Genomic DNA, 23,652 nt, shown 5'->3' with positions numbered 1-23,652 from the left:
CCAGCAAAAGCAGACATCTCACCTGACAAGCAAGAGGTGAAGGAGGAGATTGTGTTACTAGTTCCCCAAAAGAACTAATGACCAGAAATTGTCTAGTACTGGTATGGAACACCATGGGCTGTCAAAAATGCAAATCTTGCCTCTGCCAGAAATTGATGGGTGGCCCTAGGTAAAACACTCTCAATAATACTCGCCTACTTTGCAGGGTTGTGTTGCAAAAAATGTATGCAAACATAAGTGTGCTGTAAAGAAGAATGGTGGTGACTTGTATCTGGAGGGGCACTGGGCCCTTTCATTTTAGGGGTGCCATTTTGGGGACCCTACTCTGGAGGTACATGGCCAAGCCAGCCAGGAACTGCTGCCTTTGGCAATTCTGTTTGCTCTCTCCTCAATTCCTCTACCTGTTCATCCTGAGCATCCCTGCTGGGAATGCTTTCCTATCCATCATCCGATCTATCAGTGGTTGAAGTGTGTGTTTTAATCAAGGGGGGGGGGATAGAAAACCAGACTCTTCTTTACCTGTATGGGTCACAATGAGAAAGGGCTTCCACAAGAGAAGGGATCTGGTATTCTACCACTTCTTGGCATAAAAGAGGCCATTCTCTATGAAATAACATTCAAAGGTTATTCAGATCACTTATATATAAACTCTCTTAAACTGTATCCCCCAAAAGTGCATTTTATGTCTTGGTTATAAATATGATTTTTTTAAAAAAAATTCAAATACAGACACAAGTCAGGTGTTGCTAGTGCCATCTTCTAGTAAGAATCGTTCAAAAGCTAGGGAGATGGTCTAGGAAGCTTCCAGTGAAAACACTCCAGTCGTGTGAGTGAGAAAGGGCCTTGCAGGGGTTATGGACAGCTAGATCCAAATGAAGCCTGGAATAAAGAGAAGGCTGGTACTAGCAGAATAGTATGCGTGGCAAGGACAGATGGCCAACCAGCCACTGTATGTCTATGATCCTGAGGCTCTTTACTGCTTCTGCACCCAACGAAGCTTGAGCCGAGTACACACAAGCCACAATGGTTTGCCAAGCCCAAAGGTATGAAAGGCCCAAAGGCAAGGGTGTGCCTTGTTTGGCGAACTGTCTCAGATTTCATTCATGAACCTAGCCTTCCTTTGACAACTAAGACAGCATGTCCTACAGCACAAATCATTATCCTTTTATGGAGGTTTTTGCACCAGGGACAACTACAGTTTTTATTTTAATTGTTCCTGAGTTTATATTTTAATACCAGCCATTCTAATTTATCCACTCTGGCTATGGGTAAGATCCAGCCAGCTTTTTCACTCAGTCTGACCCAGTTCATCTCCTTGTACAGTCTCTATTCCACATTGTTTTTTGCAAGGCTATTTTTGGACAGGAACGCACCGGAACAGCGTTCTGGCTGGCTTCCAAGTTTGCCATGCCTGCAGGCATTCTAAACATGCCTGGGTTTCCTGCCAGATCTTCTCTAGGTGGAGAAGATCTTCTCTAGGTGGAGATCTTCTCACCTGGAGAAGATCTCCTCACCTGGAGAAGATCGGGCAGGGAACGCACGCATGTCTGCCTGCCTGCCCTTCCCTTCTGCAGCCAGCCCGCTGTAGCGGGTTGGCTGGGGAGGGGAAGGGGAGATGGGCAGACATGCCCCCCTTTCCCCATGAGACTGTCTGGTTTTGCGGAGAAACTCAGGGAAGGGGAGAGGATTTAAATGGAGTGTCCTAATATGGGACGCGCCCTAATATGCTAATGAGTTGTGCTCAGGGGTGTGGCCTAATATGCTAATGAGTTTCTGCTGCTGGGTGTGGCCTAATATGCTAATGAGTTCCTGCTGGGCTTTTTCTACAAAAAAAATCCGTGTTTTTTTGTATATACAGGTCCCATGACCCCCAGCCCAGCCTTTTTGGCGGTCAGATGGGACCCCCTCTTCTAATGAGTTTCTGCTGCTGGGTGTGGCCTAATATGCTAATGAGTTCCTGCTGGGCTTTTTCTACAAAAAAAATCCGTGTTTTTTTGTATATACAGGTCCCATGACACCCAGCCCAGCCTTTTTGGCGGTCAGATGGGACCCCCCTTCTTTTTCACCAGTAGAAAAATTACTTGGCTCCAACCCTATTTCTATAAATTTTGTCCCCCATGATTGTTCTCTCTTATATTTACCCATGCAATATGAAATAAAATCAGAGTTCTCCTTCAAACATCCATCTTTTAATCTTCAAAATATTCATTTTTATAACGATATGAATTAAAGACGTGGAGAGTCTACAGAGTCAGGAGACGTGAAAAATACTCCCCCCCATTGCTCTAATTCCCCAAGTTTATCCTGCTTAATATACCTGGGGAAACCTTGAGGTTTCCAAATTGCCTGCCCATGAAAATGTTCATGCAGAATCGAATAGCCTGCTCATACTCTCATAGAGGGGAAAGCATGATGAATAAAAGAGAAAGGACACATAGTGCCTGAAATCATATTACCACATTTGAGGACCTTTTGCCAAAAGCAGTACAATCCCATGACAGCCCCAATGCACATGACCAAGAATGGCTTCTCCAGTAATACATACCTCTGTGCAAAAGCATTAGACGAGAAGGCATCATGTCCAACAAGGATATGGGAGACCCAGGACTAAATTTTCTCTCTCTCCTCTCTCTCTCTCTCTCTCTCTGCCTAACCTACCTCACAGGGTTGTTGGTATAAAGATAACATAGAGGGAATAATGTTGTAAGCTGCCTTCTACTGAATCAGTATTGTCTGCTCAGACTGGCAGTGACTCTCCAGGGTCTCAGGCAGAGGTCTTTACATTGCATACTACCTGGTCTTTAAAAATAAACACTGGAGGTGCCGGGGGTTGAACTTGGGACCTTCTGCATGCCAAGCAGATGCTCTACCACTGAGCCACAGCCCCTCTCCCATACAGTAAAAATATCTAAGTAAATAAATCATGTGACCTTTAAATAACATTTTCTGCTCTATCGAGAAAAGTTTAATGTTCAGGAAATACACTTGGATAATCCTGCTCTCTTTCACTGATGTTTGTGTGTGTTTCATGTTTAACTGTCTCCATGAGTCTGTTGTCCACTTCAGGGCCACACCCCACAGCCTTCAAGTAACTGGAGGCAAAGTATCCTGTATGGGGTGGCCAGTGCAGGCTGCGAATCCTGTTTCTGACATTCTTGGGTGCTCATTGCAAAGTGAAAAGTTTTGTGCTGTTAGACCGGATGGCCTTTGGCTGGATTTGCCACCCCCAGCAAATGCCTGACCTCACCACCTAGGTGATCTTGTCTGGATCACCAACAATCTTTTTGGTGATGGCAGGTAAAAAATTTATCGGTCCTAGCCATGGAGGCTAAGATTGCTGCAGTACTTGACCCCACGAAATCCAGCAGCAACTCTTGTTTTGTAATCTTAGCCTGTGCGTTTCCAGAAAGATCTCCTGATATGATTCTGGAGCAATGAATTCTTGGTCCTCCTGACCAAAGAAATGCTCTGTCAACATATTGGAAAGTAGCTCAAGGGATCATTTCCACTCACTTAAATTCTGAGGGCAAGAAGAGCTTGCCAAGCCTAAGGAAGTTGAGGATGTGTCGAAACATTTGTCCATCTCCATGGATGAAGAGACTCTGACCATGAACAATCCAATATACTTTATTGTAATTCGACAGCAGCTCTGGAAACTGGTGGAAAACGAAAACAAGACCCTGAGGAAGAAACTGTCGGAAAGCAGAGTATTTTCAAACCAGCCTCTTTCCCACCAACTCTTCCCCCTCAGTGAAGCAATTCTTCTCTTAGCCAAGGGAAATTAATGGTAGCTGAGGGATGAAAGCATTCTGATTTGGAACTGCCCAGTGTGACACGTGGATATCAACACCACAATCACTTTGGAGAGGCTGCCAGGTTGCTTCTGTCCACAGTTGCACTCTTTCTCATGGTATTCTCATGATGTGAGGGGTAATGATCGTCATACTGGTCTCAAGGTATAACAGTATATATTGTAATTAAAAAAAACCCAATAAGATTCGTATTGGACCGAGTTCTCTTTCTCCTCACTAAAGGGAAGAAATCTCATGTTTCCCCAAAATGTCCACCAATGTCTTCCTTTGAATCCTCTCAGACTCCTTCCATTCTACCTCAGGGAACCACACAATACCATTTGTTCACAAGATCTTTTCTGAACCCAGCTTGTTTTCCCTGCAGTCATGCATTAGCTGCCCGAATGTCATTTTAAAGATCAGAGGTAGCCTTTTGGGGCTTGAACTGCTGCTTGGGAGGAGGGGCTCCAGCCTTTCCCACCCCTGCACTTTTCAGACAATGACCCTCACCCTATCCCCGGAGTTATTTACATAACAGCAGCACTTGGAATAATCCACGCGCTGCTCTAACTGTAAATAATTCCTCTGAGGGGTTGTTTCAAAAACAGCCTGGGTGGAACGCGGGAGCCCCCCCCCCAAGCAGTAGTTCAAACCAGAAATCCCTGGATCTGACATGTGACTAATGACTACAGTAAAAACAGGTTGAGTTCAGGAAACCCAGAGTCATGTAGTAAAGTAACAAATGTGTCTTTTGGCCCTGAGACTTCATTGATTAAAGTGGCTGGTGTCACAGGAGAAATCCTTTTGCTCTCTTGCCTACTGCACTAACACGCACACCCGCACAGACATATCCTGCAAGCATGGCACACTAAAGGCCAGATTTTTTAAAAAGTCAATCTGCAACCTTTTGCCTGTCCTTCAAGGTGGTTAAAAAGGCCTCACAAATGAATGAGAGCTTTGCTTAGAAACGTTGAGGTGGGGGGGAGATCATTTCAGCCTGAGTCTCTATGGAGACTTGCTCGGAAGTAAGTCCCCCTGCGCTCAACTGGGTTTATTCCTGAGTAAGTCCTGCAAGCCCCCGTTTTGGATCGGGTACTCTGTCGCTGGCGAAACAGGCCAAACTCCCAGCCGCCGCCTTGCTTTGCCGGGGTGTGTGTGTCCTTCCCAGGCTCTTTTCTGCTCCAGAGTGTGCGGCTTGCCAGAGTCCCCAGGGCCCGCGGACCCCTCTCCAAGGCAGGCTGCAATCCATGACCACCACCCGAAATAAAATATCCGACCTGCTGCTTCACCTTTGGAGCCAGTCTCATTGACGTCAGCAGGGCTCGCTCCTTCCGAGTAAACAGGCACTGAGGAGCGCTTCTTGCAGCAGCAGCGGCAGGAGGAAGCTTAAAAGTTCCGCAATGCTTGGTTTGCTAATCGGGGAAAGGGGGGTGAAGGAGGCAAAGGGCGGGTGAAGGGGGGGTGCTGGTGGCCCCCAATCGCCGGCTGGGGGAGGGCAGGATTGTGGCCGCGCTTTGGCCCCGGAGAAGTTTGGACTAACTTACAGCACAGCGCAGCTTGCAGGGTGATCCGGGAGGGGTGGCAGGCCGGGTGCGCCCCCTCTTAAGGGGCCTCTCTAGGCCGCTGCCTAAAAATTGTCTATGACGGACCAGCCCTGGGTGGTTTTAGGTTAGTAATACACAGGGAGGGAAAAACAAACCTGACCCCGAAACTGGAATTAAGAACCAAAAGGGTGAGAAGAAAGTCTAATGAAGGGCCAATATTAAAAACCTAGTTAAAACTTATAATATACAAAAATACAAGTATTTATTAGAAAGACAGTTAAAAACATACATAAGGGCCCAATGAAAGCCTCGTAAGAAAGTATAGCCTAAACACAAGGGCCAATACACATGGCCTGATGTGTTTCTGCCCTATTGGGGCCTTCTTCAGAGGTCAAACAATATTGAGGTACACATAACTTAAATACATATTGCAATAAGATAACCAATAAGTGAATATTCGACCAGGAAGAGGAAGGTTAAGCAGCAAGATCTAAAGACACATGACAAAGATGTTTGTGAGGCCTCAAAAGGTGAAAGTCATGTGTCTGGTGCCAAATGCACAGTTGCTGAATTAGAACATCTTCCAATTTAGGTCCAAAAAGCACCTGTGTGGCCATCAAAGTTAGAGCTAGAGTGTCCTCAAGCAAATAGCAAAAACCCTTTTGATTTTAGGTTAACCTCTGAGCATCCAGGGAGTGATCAATAAGCATTTATCAGACCAAACTGTATTTTTTTTACACAGATGCCCTTGAATTCATTTAGGCAACAAGGGCTATAAAGAAAGCTATAAGGATCAATGCCTGATCCAGGATAAGGCAACTTCAAATGCTCCCTTGAATGCACAGTAGGAGAGGGGTATTCGATTGTCTCTCACATAAACTAAATGAGTTTCAGAGGGTGGTTTTGTTGGTCTGCAGTAAAAGAACTAGATTCGAATCCATTAGCACCTCAGAGACCAACTAGAGTTTCAGGGTATGGACTTCCAAAAGTGAAACCTCCCTTCATCGAACAACACCACCAAAAACCAAAAAAAAAAAAAAAATCCCTGCAAACTGAGTAGAGTGCTTCTCCGCAATATGCCAGTTTTTGGAGCAAAATACTTTTTTGATGTGCGGAACTATATTATTCTAAAGAAGTGAACAGACCATGAAGTTAATGCCATGAGGCAAGCTACAAAAAGATTCTGTGAACTTACTGAAGAACTGTACCTTCAATAATGTTTGCAAGTATGTTGCATACCAATGGCTTCCCACATACACTTTGACAATATGATGGAGTGAAAAGACCTCAATTTCTGCTGTCCAGTCTGCATCTACAAGACACAATTCCAAATTGTACAGAACAGAATGTGACATGCATTAAAGCTTTGACAACACAGAGCTGTGGGTTCATGGGCCAGAACGGAGGAGTACGGTCAACAGCCTTATCCAAAGAACTTCATGCTGCTGGAATTTCTTGGACAATGCTTTTGCCCACACAAGGAGCAACAGAGAAGTTGTAGACTTGCACCACCACTCCCTGCTCATGCCTCTCCTCTCCTTTCACATTTGGCCTTTTCATTATCAGTCTTAGGACTGAGGTCCTGATAATCACCAATGTTCAATCTGTCCATGAAGAATTCCATCCATGAAAGGCTTGAGAGCAGTACACGTTTGTGTACATGCCAGCACCACATGCTGAAAAATGCAACCCTTTGGAACCACTATTATAAATGCTGGGGAAAGTGACATTTGCAATGCCAGGCCAACATTCAACCCAGGCTGAAGTTTAAAGTACAGTGGCAGCAGGTTCAGCTAAAAATCTGCAAATTTATACAAGCTGAATCCACAGTAAGTTGTGTAAGCAAAACAGAGATGCAGTCCCTGCCAAGTGGATTCTTGGCAGGCTGCATCTGCATGTTTCTTGTTGTACATAACCTTTCCCCAACAAAACAGAATACCATGTGGCAGTTTTTAATGACCTGAGATCCTTTGTTTTTTCTGTGCTTCTTGGTGGTGGTGAAAGGTGCCATTAAGAAGCAGCTAACTTATAGCAACCCTTTGGGGTTTTCAAGGCAAAAGACATTCAGAGGTGGTATGCCATTGCCTGCCTCTGCACTTCCTTGAAGGTCTCCCATCCAAGTACTAACCAGGGTTGACCTTGCTTAGTTTCCTAGATCTGATGAGATCAAGCGAGCTGAGCCCATTCAGGTCAGAGCAAGTCTCTTCTACAATTAGATACGCAAGCTAGCTTGGAGCTTCTGCATATGACTATGGGGAAAGCATGACAAAGCCTCCACTTCAGATATTATGGATAAATACAGAAGTTTATGAAAGGTCTTTTCCTGTAAATGACCAAATTTACTTTAAGAAACCCCTTTGGCTGGGGGTGGGGAGTGAGAGTATGTTTGTGTGTGCACTGGCATATTCTTGCAAATATTTTAAGAGTGGAAAATCAACCATTCTAAATTAAAGGTTTGTATTATGCATTCCAACGGAGTTTAGTAGCTGCCAGTTTATTAAGTGCAAGAATGCAGAAGAAGGAGAATGTGTCTCTCTGTAGTCCCGTAAGTACTTTCCATATTCCTGTGGAATTCCGCAGTAAGTGATTCTGAACATAATCTCTTATTATCTAGATCTGCAATGGTATTCCTTACACAGTCACTAGGAACTTCTGTACCAATACACCAGTTGGGAACAAATAGTAGTTTGTAACAGCCCCTGATTCAAACTGACAGGTCCTTACTCATCCCTTTTGTGGAAGGTGGCAGTCACTATTCAGTATCGTTCATGACTCATGTCATAGAGCTCATACCCTTAAAAGTCAAGGAAAGGCTCAGAGCAACTGGCTTACCTTTCCCCACAGTGTCTGTAGGTATCTTTTGTTTTAGATATGTTTTCAAAGCATCCTTCATGGGCTGATAAGTGATGTCCATTTGATCCAAATAGGAGCAGAGCTCAACGAGCTCGGACATACTTCGTGTCAGAGGGAGCTTGGAAGTACCTAACCAGTTCCTTTGCACACAAAGAGAAAAGAATTTCCAATAAATCAACTACTCCATATATTGATTACATATTCCTTCTGAAAGCACCCTTTCTTACTGTCTAAGCTATACAGGGACTGTTTCTAAGAAGAGCCTTGCCGGATGAGACCACTGGTCCATCTAGTCCAGAATATTGTCTCACACAGGGGGCTAGTCAGTTCCTCTGGAGGGCCAACAATGGCACAGAGGTCAAGGCAGTCCCCAGTGTTCTTACTAGAAGCACCCTCTCTTATGCTTGCCAGTCAGTGTGATGTAGTGATTGGAGTGTTGGATTAGGACCAGGGTGACCCATGTTTGAATCCCAACTCATGCCATGGAAGCTTGCCAAGTAAATTTGGGCCATCACACATTCTCGGTCTAACCTACCTCTCAGTTAGGATAAAATGGAGGAAAGGGTAATATATGTAAGCCCCTTTGGTTCCCCACTGGGAAGAAAGGGAGGGTATAAATAAATAAATTTAGCTGCAGCCACTTCTTTTCCATTCATGCAGCTCTTGAAGTTTCACAAGACTGAGGTGCCAGTCCTATAAAGCAGGTCTAGATTTTATTTAATGTGACAAACTGTTCCGTTTGGACATAATTCTTGATCCTTAGAAAAGCTGCACCAGCAGATGAACGCCAAGACAGACTGTACCAGTTTGTTGTATGCTTTGCCTCTGCTGAGACCAACTTGTACATTTCACACTCTTCTGTCTTTTTTACTGACATCTCTTACTCTCGCTGCTCTCCCCTTTTATTCCCCGTGATCATCTGCTTGATAAATCACTGACAGCACAATCCTAAGAGTGGGCTTCACTCTGCTTCGGATGGCACTGCCAGTCACTTTTCTGTTCTTATCTTCAGGGTTTTTTTTAAGGCTAGTGATCATTCTACACTTCTCTTTGCCTGGATGTGCTAAAGAATTTTTGTGCCTAAAAGCTAGATCAAGAGGCTTCCAAATCGAAGCTGCACACAGGCACAGAGCTCTTCAGCACAATGCACAGAGACTGCAAAGAGGAACGAGAAAATAAGGAGCAAAGCCATTGGCACAGTAGCTGACAAGGCCCTGTGGCAAGGACAGGCAACCTTATTAAAATCCCCAGGTCAGGCCTTGGTACTGTATGACTTGCTTGGGGGGGAGCAACAGTGGGAGGGCTTCTAGTGTCCTGGCCTCACTGCTGGACCTCCTGATGGTACCTGGTATTTTTGGCCACTGTGTGACAGAGTGTTGGACTAGATGGGCCATTGGCCTGATCCAACATTGGCTTCTCTTATGTTCTCTTATGTTCTCATGGTAGAAGCCAGATCTGACCATCAGGAGCTGGGACTAGTGTTCCTTCTAAGCTGTGCGCATGAGCAGCCGCTCATGAACACAGGAAGCCTTGCTCAGCAGGTGCTGCACAGGGTCTTGCACTGCCCATTGCCCATGTTAAGATTACAGCAGTTATATTCTATGCAGGATGTGAACTGTTCCACTCAGTAGGGGGGAAATTAGAGGGGACATTAGAAGGGACTCTACATTTGCTGAAAGAGAGGGACAGCCTTGAGAGAAGATGTGTGTACTGAGTCCAACATTTTGTTTATTCCATGTTCACCTAAGTTCTTCGGTCAAACATAACAAGGATCACATTCTGTGTTTTTGCTCATTACAAGATTACTGGAAAGACTTTTCTCTCTTGGCTTTATTAAATGTTGTGTCTGACCAACATCTGAGAGGGATGGGGAGGATGGGCTAATATCCAAAGAGTACTCTTCCTTAAAATCAGTGCAACCTAATCTGCAAATCATACAGACGTACATGACATGTTGAAAGAGAACTCCATTTCCTGATATGTAGAGCTTGTTCCCATCCAGGGTGTTCTCCATATGGAGCTGCCCCAAAGCTGAATCAGGATATTTGACTAAGAGACCGAGCACCATTGGATACAAGGGGAGGCTGGCTGCTTTTGGCTGCTTATGTACTGTACGTTTCACAAAGCCTTGCAGACCAGGTGTTCCCTCTGGGTGGGTCTCTGGAAGACAAAAGCATGGATGAATCATCAACAACAAACAATAAAGAATTCTGATCAGAAAAGGGGCGACCCCCTCCTGCCCCGTGCTGCATTTTTTCACTGGCAGCAGTGGGGCGGGATGGACACTGGAAGTTCCTTCTCCCCTCTCACAGTGCTCTTTTGTGGGGCCGACTGGCTGAGCACTTTTTAGTGGAGTCCCCCCAGTTTGTGTCTGACTGTAAGTCTGGTCATACACCCATGACTCAGCATGTCAGGCGTATCATGTCACTTGGCCCAAAGAGATCCCTTTTTCACTTGGAAAGGTGGTTTACGCTGAAAATGTCAAAAGAACGGCACCAGGCTGACTCCTAAAGATCTTCATTGCTTCCATAAGCTCAGGGATCCCCAATACTTCAGCTTCAGCTTCCAGCACATCCATGTTTGAGAAGTTGTCAGGCAAAAAAATCTTCCCTGAACGTAGAAAATTAGCTGGGGGGGGGATGTTAAACAAGACAGAGAGAGAGAAATTACTATAATGAAACAAAGAAGAAGAGTTGGTTTTTATACTCCACTTTTCTCTACCCTGAGGAGTTTCAAAGCAGCGTACAATCACCTTATTTATTTATTTATTTTATTTATTTATTCAATTTATAGCCCTCCCTCCCCTGCACAGCAAGGATCAGGGCAGGTCACAACATTGATAATAACAATCCATAGTAAAAATTAACAATTCTACAATACAGCAGCAACTAGTACATAAGAACATAAGGCCAAAGGCCCATCCAGTCCAACACTCTGTCACACAGTGGCCAAAAATACCAGATGCCATCAGGAGGTCCACCAGTGGGGCCAGGACACTAGAAGCCCTCCCACTTTTGCCCCCCCCCCAAGCACCGACAGAGCATCACTTGGCCCAGAGTCCCTATCTTCTATACCTTGTGGCTAATAGCCACTGATGGACCTCTGCTCCATACGCTTATCTAATTCCCTTTTGAAGCTGTCCATGCTTGTAGCCACCACCACTTCCTGTGGCAGTGAATTCCATGTGTTAATCACTCTTCGGGTGAAGAAGTACTTCCTTTTATCCGTTCTAACCCAACCGCTCAGCAATTTCATTGAGTGCCCACGAGCTCTTGTATTGTGAGAAAGGGAGAAAAGTACCTCTTTCTCTACCTGCTCTATCCCATGCATAACCTTGTAAACCTCAATCATGTCACCCCTCAGTCGTCGTTTCTCCAAGCTAAAGAGCCCGAAGTGCTTTAACCTTTCCTCATAGGGAAAGTGTTCCAACCCTTTTATCATTCGAGTTGCCCTTTTCTGCACTTTTTCCAAAGCTATAATATCGTTTTTAAGGTGTGGTGACCAGAACTGCACACAGTATTCCAAATGAGGTCGCACCATTGATTTATATAGGGGCATTATGATATTGGCTGATTCTGTTTTCAATAGTAGATGGTGTATAAAGGGCACACCTGGTGCTCCTTACTCCAGGCGAGCAATAAATATTCTAAGATCAATCTGATAAGGAGATGGGGGAAGAAAAGGAAAGGTGAGGAAGGGGAAAGGAAGAAAATAAGGAAGGAGGGGGGAGGGGAGGGGAGGCCAATTCAGAGCAGACAACCATCACAACACTCAGCCTTAGACCTGGGTGAACAGCTCTGTCTTGCAAGCCCTGTGGAACTGTATCAGATCCTGCAGGGCCCAGATATCAGATGGCAGAGCATTCTACCAGGTCGGAGCCAGGGCCAAAAAAGCCCTGGTTCTGGTTGAGGACAACGAGACACTCTTTGGGCCAGGGATCACCAGTAAGTTGTTGTCACTAGAGCATAATGCTCTTTGGGGGGTATGCCAAGAGAGACGGTCCCAAAGATATGCTGGTCCCAGACCTTCCCTTCCTCTCTCCACAACAGTCACCTTGTGAGGTAGGTGGGGCTGAGAGAGTTCTGAGAGAACAGCGACTGCCCCAAGGTCACCCAGCAGGCTTCATGTGGAGGAGAACTGGGAAATCAAACCTGGTTCTCCAGATTAGAATCCACCGCTCTTAACCACCACACCATGCTGGCTCTCAAGCCAGCTAACAAGATATTGTGGTTCCTGCCATTTTATTTAATGTTAATATACTGATCCCAGTTTCAGTGGGGGGGAAAACTACTATAGAGATTCCTAGACATACACTTGCAACAGAAAAGTTACATGGCTCAGTAGAAACTGCTGGGAAGGCATGGGCTGCAAACCATAAAGCACTCTATACCCTGAAAATCCCATAGAAATTATGTAAAGCAACCATGGTAAATATGAATAACAATAAAGGCAAATATGATGATTCCTAGTGCCACATAGTACAACCAGCAAATAATAACAGAAGACAGGACAGATGGACTATCTTTGTTCTTAATAAGCAACAATCTTTCTCAATCCTGAGAATTTAAGACTGGGACGGCAGCAGGTGGTGGTAGTCCTGTTTACTCAAACAGCAGGGTCTCAAGAAGTTAAGTAGAAACTCTCTGAGGTTTCTTTCCATGGAAAGTTAATGTGTTAATTAAACATGGCTGCATGTTCTATTGTAACTGGATTTCAATGCATATACTAATCACATAGTTGACTCTTGAGCATGATACATCAGACAATTTCCCATTAAACGTCTCCACATTATCCACTTTACATCTGGTGAGATATAATGGTTCTCCTAAAGCAGGAGGTGTAGAGTATCTTGGAGTTTTTGGTGGCAGTGATACAATGGTATTCTTGCCTGTTACTCCAAAGTTCAGCTCTAGCTTCCGTAGGATGTTTGTTTGGTCCATGCACTAGAATTGTTCTTCCTCAAAACCTAATTCCCACCCCTAATTCACACATGCAATGCACACTTTCTGCCTTTTATTTCTTTAATGCTATATTTTTAATGGTTTTAGATCTGAAGTATATGTTTGAAAATATGGATACTTCAAGTAAATTGGAAATATTGAGATCCAGAGGATTGTTTTGCCAAAGCTCAATTTCTGCTGTGACACCCTTGGCCCTTATGCTAACAAACACATGCCATAGCTTTGCAGCACCTCCCATTGGCTATGCCATGGACCCAGCTGATGCCTCAGCTCACTCCGACCTGTTGTTCATGCTCAGACTAAGCATAGTACCACTGGACTTTAGTGCCTCCTCTTTTGACTGCCTCTGTGCACCTGACCCTCTGGCCAGATCACATCAGTTCTACAGCTATGCTTTCTAGACCAACATATGTTACACCACTCTTGAAATGACCTTGCAGTGAAAGTTGAAAGCTGAATAAATTAACTCCACATTCAGAGGTAGCATCTGCAGATCTCTTGTTACCCGCAGCTTGGAGCCAACAGCAGGGGACAGACCCCAATCTCCATCAAATTTTGGTGCAACCTTCACTGGAGCCCCTGGTTGACCATTGTCAAGAAGAATCTGTGGCACTACACAGACCCTTGGTCTGGCCAAGCAAGGCTATTCATGCATGCTAAACCAGACCTGCTCCAACATATCCCACTGAATCCATCCCTTCAGACATCTGAGTGCCTGAGACCTTAACAATTTCAAGACTGCTTATGCTGGCTAAGGATGTATAGCAAGATTGATGGAAAGTGCTGCCAAGTCGTCATGGGGTTTTCAAGGCAAGAGATGAACAGCAGCAGTTTGCCATTGCCTGTCTCTGAGTACCAGCCCTGGACTTCTTTGATGGTCTCCCATACGAACACAAACCAGGGCCAGACCTGCTTAAGCTATTGGGATTTAACAAGATTGGGCTAGCCTGTGCCATCTAGGTCATCACAGTAAGAATACCATGATTTAAAAGTGAGAGGGGGGGAAACATGGTTACAGTGTGTCTTATTTCACTGCATTCTGCATTCTTCAACATCCCATGAGCTTTCCCAAGGGAAAGTTTACCTATGAAGCGGAACTCACTGCCTTCACATTCTATCAGAACGGAATTGTCAGACAGCCACAGTAAATTGTCATCATTAACCAGGGAAGGGTATTTTTCAACCAAGCTGAGTGGCAGAAAACAGTAATGCACTTCTTCTTCAGTGTCTAGTAATGGAGTGTCCATTAGTCCAAGAGGAGCTTTCTCATGTAAGCCTAACAGGAAGAAAGAGAAAATGTTAGCATGAAACCTGTCTCTCTGAGTGATGACTAGAAATCTGGATTGCATGTTATGGGGTTATCTGTGCCAACAGTTAACTGTGGGGTAGGATTACTCTGATAGAGCTCTGAAAGATACTTTCTTTGCATTGGTTGCAGGGAGAACATCACTCAACTGGTAAAGGTCTGCAGTGGGAGCCCTTTTCAAGATGCCCACATTTCATCCTACCATTCATTTCTGTATATATATATATATTTATTTAAATATTTAAATCCCCGTAGGGTTTGGGGTTGGGGATCCCTCTCCTGACCTTCGATGGGGCACTGTTGGTGCTGGTGTCGGAGGTTAGGAGTTTGGGAGTGCTCCTGGATCCCTCCCTAACCATGGAGGCCCAGGTGGCAGCCATTGCCAGATCTGCATTTTACCATCTTAGGCAGGTTCGGCAGTCGGTTCCCTTCCTCAACCGCGATGACCCGGCTACAGTGATTCATGCGACAGTCACCTCAAGGTTAGACTACTGTAACGCTCTCTACATGGGGCTGCCTTTGTCGCAGATCCAGAAGCTGCAGCTAGTGCAGAACGAAGCGGCCAGGCTGCTGATGGGTCTCCCCAAGTGGGAGCACATCCGGCCTGGGCTGAAAGCGCTTCACTAGCTGCCAATAGCATACCGAATCCGCTTCAAAGTGCTGGTACTTACCTTTAAAGCCCTACATAGCCAGGGTCCGACTTACCTGAGGGACCGCCTTTCCCCACATATCCCCCCAAGAGCACTTCGGTCAGGGACACAACACCGCCTGGTGATTCCAGGCCCCCGGGAGGCAAAGCTTGCTGCGACCAGGGCCAGATCCTTTTCAGTGGCGGCCCCTACCTGGCGGAATGAGCTCCCGGAGGATTTGCAATTTTAACCCTGAGCATAGGTAGTTGCTTACAATACATTTACCAGTAAATGCTGGACTTTTCAGAGGAAATTCAGGTGGCTTGCTTATACATTTCCGTGTTCTCCAGTAATTCATAGATGCTCTTTCAGCTATTGGTATATCAGCAGGTCGGATGCGCAGGTTGTGTTTTCCTTCCTTCAAATTGTCTAAAGTCTGTTAGAAGAGATAAAAGTTTCTTTAGCACATATAACTTTCTGAACAGAACTATGAAATATATGCTGTTTTGACAGTGCTTTGGTCCTACTAATACAACACAGAATCGCTGAAAAAAGAGGTATCCTACACAGCAAGTAAATAAAATATTGGTAATCAAAGAACTAATGAATATTCTGAGTCCAAAGCCGTTGTGCTTGAACTGTTGGAACTCTTGATCCTAATAAAGGTTGCCAGCTCCTGGTTGGGAAATATTTGGATATTTGGGGGGGGATCACTGTCGCCTGGAGATCAGCTGTAATTCCAGGAGACCTTCAGCTACCATCTGGAAGTTGACAAGACTATCATAATCAGTCATTAACATGTGGGAATGGAGGAAAACCCACAACTCACATATGATTGTGTTAAGTCCCACACGCCAGAGCCAACCTGTATACTCTGTAATATGTGAAGAGGAACTGTCAAGCTATGGTTAGCACTAACCTCTAAACCATGGCTTGCAAGCCGGGGTTGCACTGTGATTTGGAAACATTAACTAACCATGATTTGTCAAATCAGAAATTATGGTTAGCAAATACCAGGAAGTAGAAAAGGGAACTCTTATGTGACAGGGGAAGGAGGGAAAGGAGGAAACATAGGACCTTAGGGGGGTGCTCCTTTTTTTTTAACATTGTTTTTATTGGTTTTTCCATTAAGATATAATAACACAAATTTACAAACTCCACATTAATATATTTTAACAACAAATAATTCTCCTATGCCTAGTGTTCATTCCTAGTCTTATACAATTTAACTATCGCTTTAATCTCTAACCTTATTCTATTATGACTAGCTTAATTTATTTCTATCTTCTTTATCTTCAGCCAGTTGTATATTACTCCCCATCTTTCCCAGAAATTTTCTTCTGACTTATTTTGTAACTCTATATTCACTCTGTCCATTTCCGCTATTTCCAACACCTTATACTTTAATTCCTTTATGGAAGGTAAGTTATTAGATTTCCACCGTTTTGCTATCAAGATTCTTGCCGAGGTTAATATATTATTATCTGCTTATGTCTTTTTACTGTATCCGGAATCATATTTAGAAGATATATTTCTGGTAGTAGCGGTAATTTAGTCTTTAACATTTTTATTATTATGCCCTGGACTTTTTTCCAGAAACTCTGAATCTTGTTGCATCTCCACCAGATATGGATAAACGTCTCTACATTCTTCTTACATCTCCAACATCTATTTGTAGCACCCGGAAAACATCTAGCAATTTTATACAGTGTCCAATGCCACCTATAATACATTTTATAAATATTTTCTTTGTATGATACTGCCCTTAAGTATTTAAGTGATTTCTAAACTTTAAGCCAACTGTTCGGATCTATAGTATGTCCCAGTTCCTTCTCCCACATTGCTTGGGGATTTTTTGTTTCCTCCTCAACTCCGATGTCTTCAAGAAATTTTCTATACATTTTTAAAATTAGTTTATCGCTCGATGAGAGCCAAATTTTGTCTAGTTCAGTTTGTGTCTTGTAAAATCCTATTTTTTAATCTTCACTGAATCTTGTTTTTATTATGTTCTTTTCCCACCATGGCAGCTCAAATTTATGATTTGATAGTGTTTCTTCCCATTTTAGTTCCGTCTCTTTTGTTAAAAGGTTTGCATAGGTCTCTTTCCTTCTACCTAATAATAGAGAGGGTTTTGTAAATGCCTCCACCGGTGAGACCCACAGTGGTATCTTATTATAATTGTTTTTCTTAATAACATTCCAAACTTTGATGAGTGCACTTCTGATTGCATGTGTATGGAAATTGGAGTGGATTTTATCTTTGCCATACCATAGGTATGCATGCCATCCCATTACCAGGTCTGCTCCTTCCAGTGCTAGTAGTCTGTTATCTTCTAATTTGGCCCAGTCCTTAATCCATTCCATAGAGGCCGCATAATAATATATCTGCCAGTTAGGTAGGGCAAATCACCTTAGGGGGGTGCTCCTTTGCTCCTGATATAATGGCTCCAAGTAGGACCTCTGGATGAGAACAGAGCTGTCCATTTAACTTTTAACATGTATGGTGAGTTGCCAAGTGGGGAAAATGGCCGCCATTTGGGTAGCCCAAAATTCAGAGCAAAGCAGGTTTGGGAAAGACTGAAGAAAAGCCATGGAAATACGAGGAAGTACATCAATGCACTATGATGCTATGGGGAATTAGTTAAAAATAACCCACTTCCCAAGACCATTAAACCTGGAGCAGATAACCTGTGTGGAAATGGTTAGAGGCTTGCTCAGCAGGTGAAACTTTCTCATGATATGGAGATAAACATGATCTGCCAACTGCAGATTATATTTGCACTTGAAGGGGCAGCTTAAAAGTTGGCCACACGAACTGGGAAAGACAGTCTGTGGTCCTGGCTGAGCCATTACCCTGGTCTGTGGAGCTCAGTACAGAAGATTCTTGGCCCTCACTTTCCAGCGGTCAGGGAAGAAGATACTGAATTGTGCCACCTGTGTGTTTAGCATAGACGCGCCCCCCTGGATTTCCACCAGACTCAGCCACCTCTCTATACTTTGTACTTATTATTGGAGAGCAGCAACAAATCAGGTCGGTACCTGCAAGAGAGGTATTAGCTGCAAGAACAGTGCCTGCTCGTATAGGAGGTTTAGTTCAGCACAGCTGGAGAAAGACAGTTTGGACGTGTGCAAATAATAATGGATGTGTCTGAAGGTGTATCCATCCCGGTCAATAAACAGTCTTGGGTTTTCATTCTCAGTCAAGGCTGAAGCCTCTTTCCAGAGCAGGGAATCGGGAAACTGGGCCACTTTGCTTTTAGGAACTGAGAAACACCAGCCGCCAACATTGAAATGAATAATCTCTTCCTCAAAGAATTCAGTAATGATTTCTGGCTCTTCCTAATTGGGAAAAAGAAAAAAAAAATCAAGTCAATGCTGTGTAGTGCAAAGATTCCCCTTTAAAAAACAACCAATGAGCCCTTGTTACAGTGGGTTTAGTCCAGCAGAGCACCAGTGCAGGCAACACCTGAGGAGTGCCACATTCTGTTCCCACAGAGCAGCCCAGGCCCCCTCTTTTTCAGTTGTCTTTTTTTGAAGCCTGCTGTCTGCAACATCTGGATTCCGCTCCTGTCCAGAAAAATTGGCCATACAGGCTCAATTCCTGAGCAGCTGCCCACAGTTTTGCTGTCCCCTCACAGTAATCCGGCTGTTTGTGATAAATTAAAGAAGATGCTTGTAAGAATGGAGAGCAGGAGGGGCCCAGGAAAGCCCACAGTTGGCGCCTAGACAGCAGACAGACCAGCAGCGCCATGGCTTGTGTATTTATTTTATTTATTTATATCGTGCTTTTCTCCCCCACGGGGACCCAAAGCGGCTCACATTGTTCTCTCCTCCTCCATTTTATTCTCACAACAGGCCTACAACGTGAGTTAGGCTGAACAAGGTCACCCAGCCGGTTTTCTTGGCAGAAGAGAGATTGGAACCTGGGCCTCCCAGATCCTAGCCTGGCACTATAGTAAGTAACAATGCCCATTGGTAAATGTCAATTAGATTGTGCCTGTCTCATCCTCTCCCCATTGTAGGGTTCCCAACTTCAGGTTGGGAAATTCCTGGAGATTTGGGGGTGGAGGTTGGGGTTTCTCCACTCTCCAAAGCAGCCATTATCTCCAGGGGAACTGATCTCTGTAGTCTGGATACAAACTTTCGTTCTTCCTTTTGCTACTCCCCTGACCTACAGGTCTTGAGTAGTGTCTGTCAGAGGAAGAAAGGAAGGATTCAAGTCAGAGAGAACAAGGGCATGCTATGCAAAGGAGGAGGTCCTGTTACAGGCTGCCTGAGTTTTCTAGCCGGAACAAGAAATTTAGCTAAAAGAAGAATGTTTTCTAATCTAGAATCTATTAAAAATTTAGTAACTAACATATCTGTTGGAGAATCATTCACTGTTGCATAAGGGGTTTCTCTCTAGCCTCATTGTACCATGGACATTCAAACAGAACATGGGTCACAGGTTCTATCGCCCCTAAACCACAACCACAGGATCTATCTGAGAATGGAATCCCTAACATTATCATAATGATAAAGTAATGCATAATTTTGCCATCTTTTAAATTGTTTTAAGCAATTTGTTGTGATAATTTGTTTTAATGGTTCTGTAAATTCTCTTCTTGTCACCCACCCTGAGCCCGCTTGCGGGGAGGGTGGGATATAAACTGAACAAACAAACAATGGCACTTGTGCCCTGTAAGCCGCCCTGAGCCTTCGGGGTAGGGCGGGGTATAAATTTAAATAAATAAATAAATAACACATGTCCGTCAGAATTTGCAGATGGCAGTGCATTTAATCTTGCAAGCATAATTGCTCGTCTATGCCTCGGAACTGTGTGACTAAACAGATCATTTTAGTATTGTGAAGACTGGTGGGATACCCAATTCCAAGAGATCATCAGGCCCCAATGGGAGGCTGACACAACCCTAGAGATGGTCACACGACATGCTCAGAGGCACTCTTTTTTTTTTTTCCCCCTTCGCTCCTAGAGATGAGGGCTGGCTGAGGAGGAGGCACCCGGATCTTGCTTTTTGCTGTCCCCTACCCCTCTCCTGCCAGTTTGAAAGCAAGAAATTGCAAGTAGATAAATAGATACCACTTCAGTGGGAAGGTAACAGCGTTCTGTGCGCCTTGGTGTTTAGTCATGCCGGCCCCATGACCACGGAAACGTCTTCGGACAGCGCTGGCTCTTCGGCTTTGAAACGGAGATGAGCCCCGCAACCCTAGAGTCGGACTCGCTTTCGAGCAAGGGAACCTTTACCTTTTTACCCCTCTCTACCCCACCCCTGGCCCTTCCCCCTTCTCTGCCCTTCTGGCTTCTGGTAAGGGAGGCGGGTCTGGTGCCCTTCTTTCCCCACAGCCCTCTCAGCGCTGCCATTACCATGCTGGGCCAACTGAGGGCCGAAGGTGCATTCCAGGGGGAGGGGGAGGGACGGCCGGGCAACGGCTCAACTGCCTCCCAGCGGCCGACCCCTCCCCCTTTCGGGCGGACGTTGGGCCGGGTTGCCTGGCAACGCGCGGCACGATGGCGCAGGAGCTGGAGCTGAGTGAGGCCTGGGTGCGGGACCAGCCGGCCCTGCAAGGGCTACAGCCAGCGGGGGTTGGGGGCTGGGGCGGGAGGAACGCAGTTGGGGGGGGGGGGAAGCGGGGCCGAGAGAGAGAAAAGCCGCTGGGAGAGAGAGGGACGCTCTGCACGTGCTCAGTGGCACTCATACACTCATGGGCGGCCCCTCTCGGGCCTGGCTGTGTCCCCCCCCCCCGGGCCGGGGGGAGAAAGAAGTCACTAGGAGGGGCCTTAGCTCGCGCCTGGTTCAAGTCTGAGGGATGGTTTTCAAACCCAGATGATAATGATGATGACTTAGGGATGCCAACCTCTAGGTGGGACCTGGGGATTTCCCGGAATTACAGCTGATCTCCAGACGATAGAGATCAGTTCCCCTGGAGAAAATGGCTGCTTTGGAGGGTGGACTCTATGGCTGTGTGTCCCACTGAGGTCCCTATCCTCCCCAAGCTTCATCCCCAAATGTTCAAGGGTTTCCTAACCTGGATCTGGCAACCCTACCGCCTCCCCCCCTTGCGGTGGCCAGGAGGGGAGCTTGGCAACAAGATATGGGCAGGTGCGTGAGCCTTTCCCCTGGGGAGGAAGACTACGGATCACCCTCCCCAGGGGTTGTTCAGGAAAAGGCCCCTTCTGCTTCACCTCCATTCCTTGCCTGGAGTTGAAAGGGTGGGTCCCACATTTAGCATCGTCATAAGTAATGTTTCGTGCCCGCCTTTTCATGCAACCGGTGGTCTGCCAAAGTGGCTCCCAGCAATGGAAAGGGGAGGGGGAGATGAAAAGCAAAGGGAAGGAAGTTAGAAGTTTGTAAAATTATGCCTAGGTTGGAGAAAATGCATAGAGAGAACTTTTTCTCCCTCTCCCATAATATTACAACTTGGGATGGGCAATGATGTTGATGCACATTGTTTATTATTCACATTTATATTCCGCCCTCCCTGCGAATGGGCTCAGGGTGGTTCACAATCAAAAGCTTAGGCATTACAGCATCACAATAACAAGAACATAATAATAATAATAATAAATAAAAAAAACCAGTAAAACAACATTAAGATAATATACATCAGTTTTGTACAGTACATTACATTAGATTCAAGACAGACAAAAGGAAATACTTGCTTTACCCAATGAGAGATTAAATTGTGGAATTCACTGTTAGATGGTGATGGCTTTAAAAGGGGGCCTGGACAGAGTCAGGGAGGAGAATTCCATCAATAGCTACCAGCCATGGTAATGGAAGATGAACCTCCACATTTCAGCGACAATAAATCTCTGAATTCCAATGTCTAGGAGGCAGCATCTCTGCCCTATTTGTTGGACCTCCAGCACAACAGGTTGACTGCTATGTGAAACAAGATGCTGGACTAGATGGACCACTGACCTGATCCAGCAGGGCTCTTCTTATAAGAGCCACATGTGTTGTATTCACCCCCCCCCCGATTTATTTATTCATTAAAATATAAACCTTGCCAAAATGAAAGTTAATGAAATGTGTTCAGCTGCACAACCACATAAAGGATTTTAACACATTTACAAGTCCTCGTTTTTTTCCAGAACAGGTGGATTCCCTCTCACTGCAGGGAACTTATGCAGGCAAAATAGTCTCCCTGGGAAATGGTCTGAAATCTTTTAAAAACCTCAAGTCTTTAGATTTGTCAAAGAACCTGCTTGTGAGCTTGGAGGTGAGTTCTGCATTCTGAGTCTTGACCTATCTGTATACAATCTTAGGACCTGAAAGAGCTGGTTTAACTGTTTCTGTCATGTTAAAACTCTGAAACTGTTAAAACTCTATAAGACAGTGTATGCACTAAAAAATTCCCTAGTGGATGTTGACTCCTTAAAAGAGGTACATTAACATTTCTGTGAATTACAGGAGCAAGGACTAGATTATCAAATTTATTCTTTACCCTTGGGAGTAGGACAGGGAAGATGACTCAGACTGTGCTGTGTGAGTGAGAAGGAATCAGGAGAAACTTGCCTTTGAATTTGTTGCTTAGAGCACTATTCCCTTTGAAAACTGTGTGGCTGCCTTTTTCTCTGTGCAGGGTCTTGAGTCCTTACAGTCATTGGAGTGCCTGGATTTGTATTATAACCACGTTTCCTCCTTGCTGGAGGTAGCCCGCCTCCAGACTCTGCCTCGCCTGAGAGAGCTAGACCTTCGCCTCAACCCAATAACCAGGAAGGTGTCTGATTATCGGCTGTTCACAGTGAGCAAATTACAAGCTCTGGAAAAACTAGGTGAGATAAGAGCCAAGAAGAATATGTACAGCTCTGCGCTGTTTTTGGGTCCTTATCTTAAAGTGGCTGTTTGCATCTGCCATTCAGTTTAACTTGAGGCTTCCTGTTGAGCCAAATTGCCTTGGGAGTTGTGCTTGCTGTTTTGAGACCTGTAATTTCTCATGGAGTGGCATGCTGTTGACTCCTCTGTTCCAGCCTCCTACAGAAGGAGGCGATGAATGCACACACTGCACCAGCAGGCCTCCCTGACATCAGCCTGCTTCCACCTAAACAGAAACCTGAACAAGTGAAGACACAAAGTAGGAGTCCTATAAATTCTAACCCCTAGAAGCTTAGCAAATGTGCAGAGAAAACCCGTATGGAAAGCCCGCACAAGGGATTGGGTCTTGTGGGAAGACTATCCTGAGCAACAGGGGAGAGAGAAGCACTAAACCAGCAGCAAGAGAAGAGAAAATCATGCATTCATAAAAGACATTCTTCTCATCTCCCCAATAACTTCCAGGGGTGAATTACCTGCATGTCACTGTAGGGAGCCTTTTTGCCTTTTCCAATTTGCAGAAAGTGTGAATGATATCTTTCTCTGTAGCACTCTCAAATGGCGAGTTTGTTCCTTGTTTCCTTTAGATGACAGAACTATCAGGGAGAATGAAAGAAAAAATGCCCACCTGCATTTCATCCTCAAGAACAAAGCAAATTTGCTTCCCAAAGAGAAGTCAAGGTATGGATGTTGTTAGGTTTAGCTTTTGTTTCTGGGTTGTGGATTTTGCTTGGTGTACACCCTTTTGTTTC

General features: G+C 45.0%; 1 protein-coding gene across 1 annotated transcript in view; it reads right to left on the bottom strand.

The window, feature by feature from the left end:
* Window positions 1-18,834, bottom strand: part of KCTD19 (potassium channel tetramerization domain containing 19) — a 38,776-nt gene extending 19,942 nt beyond the window's left edge. The window contains exons 1-11 of the mRNA XM_015408393.1: window positions 18,823-18,834; window positions 18,123-18,422; window positions 15,370-15,520; window positions 14,234-14,425; window positions 10,680-10,816; window positions 10,521-10,530; window positions 10,135-10,348; window positions 8,168-8,328; window positions 6,544-6,641; window positions 3,514-3,656; window positions 520-603 (exon numbers count right to left, since the gene is read on the bottom strand). Of these exons, the coding sequence (XP_015263879.1) occupies window positions 520-603; window positions 3,514-3,656; window positions 6,544-6,641; window positions 8,168-8,328; window positions 10,135-10,348; window positions 10,521-10,530; window positions 10,680-10,816; window positions 14,234-14,425; window positions 15,370-15,520; window positions 18,123-18,422; window positions 18,823-18,834 (1,502 nt within the window). The remainder of the gene's footprint in view (window positions 1-519; window positions 604-3,513; window positions 3,657-6,543; window positions 6,642-8,167; window positions 8,329-10,134; window positions 10,349-10,520; window positions 10,531-10,679; window positions 10,817-14,233; window positions 14,426-15,369; window positions 15,521-18,122; window positions 18,423-18,822) is intronic.
* Between the last annotated feature and the right edge of the window lie 4,818 nt (window positions 18,835-23,652).

Source organism: Gekko japonicus, unplaced genomic scaffold, assembly GCF_001447785.1.
Source record: "Gekko japonicus isolate JY-2015 unplaced genomic scaffold, Gekko_japonicus_V1.1 scaffold717, whole genome shotgun sequence".
NCBI lineage: Eukaryota > Metazoa > Chordata > Lepidosauria > Squamata > Gekkonidae > Gekko > Gekko japonicus.
Note: the sequence above shows the minus strand (reverse complement) of the source record. Positions and strands in the feature narration are given on the sequence as shown.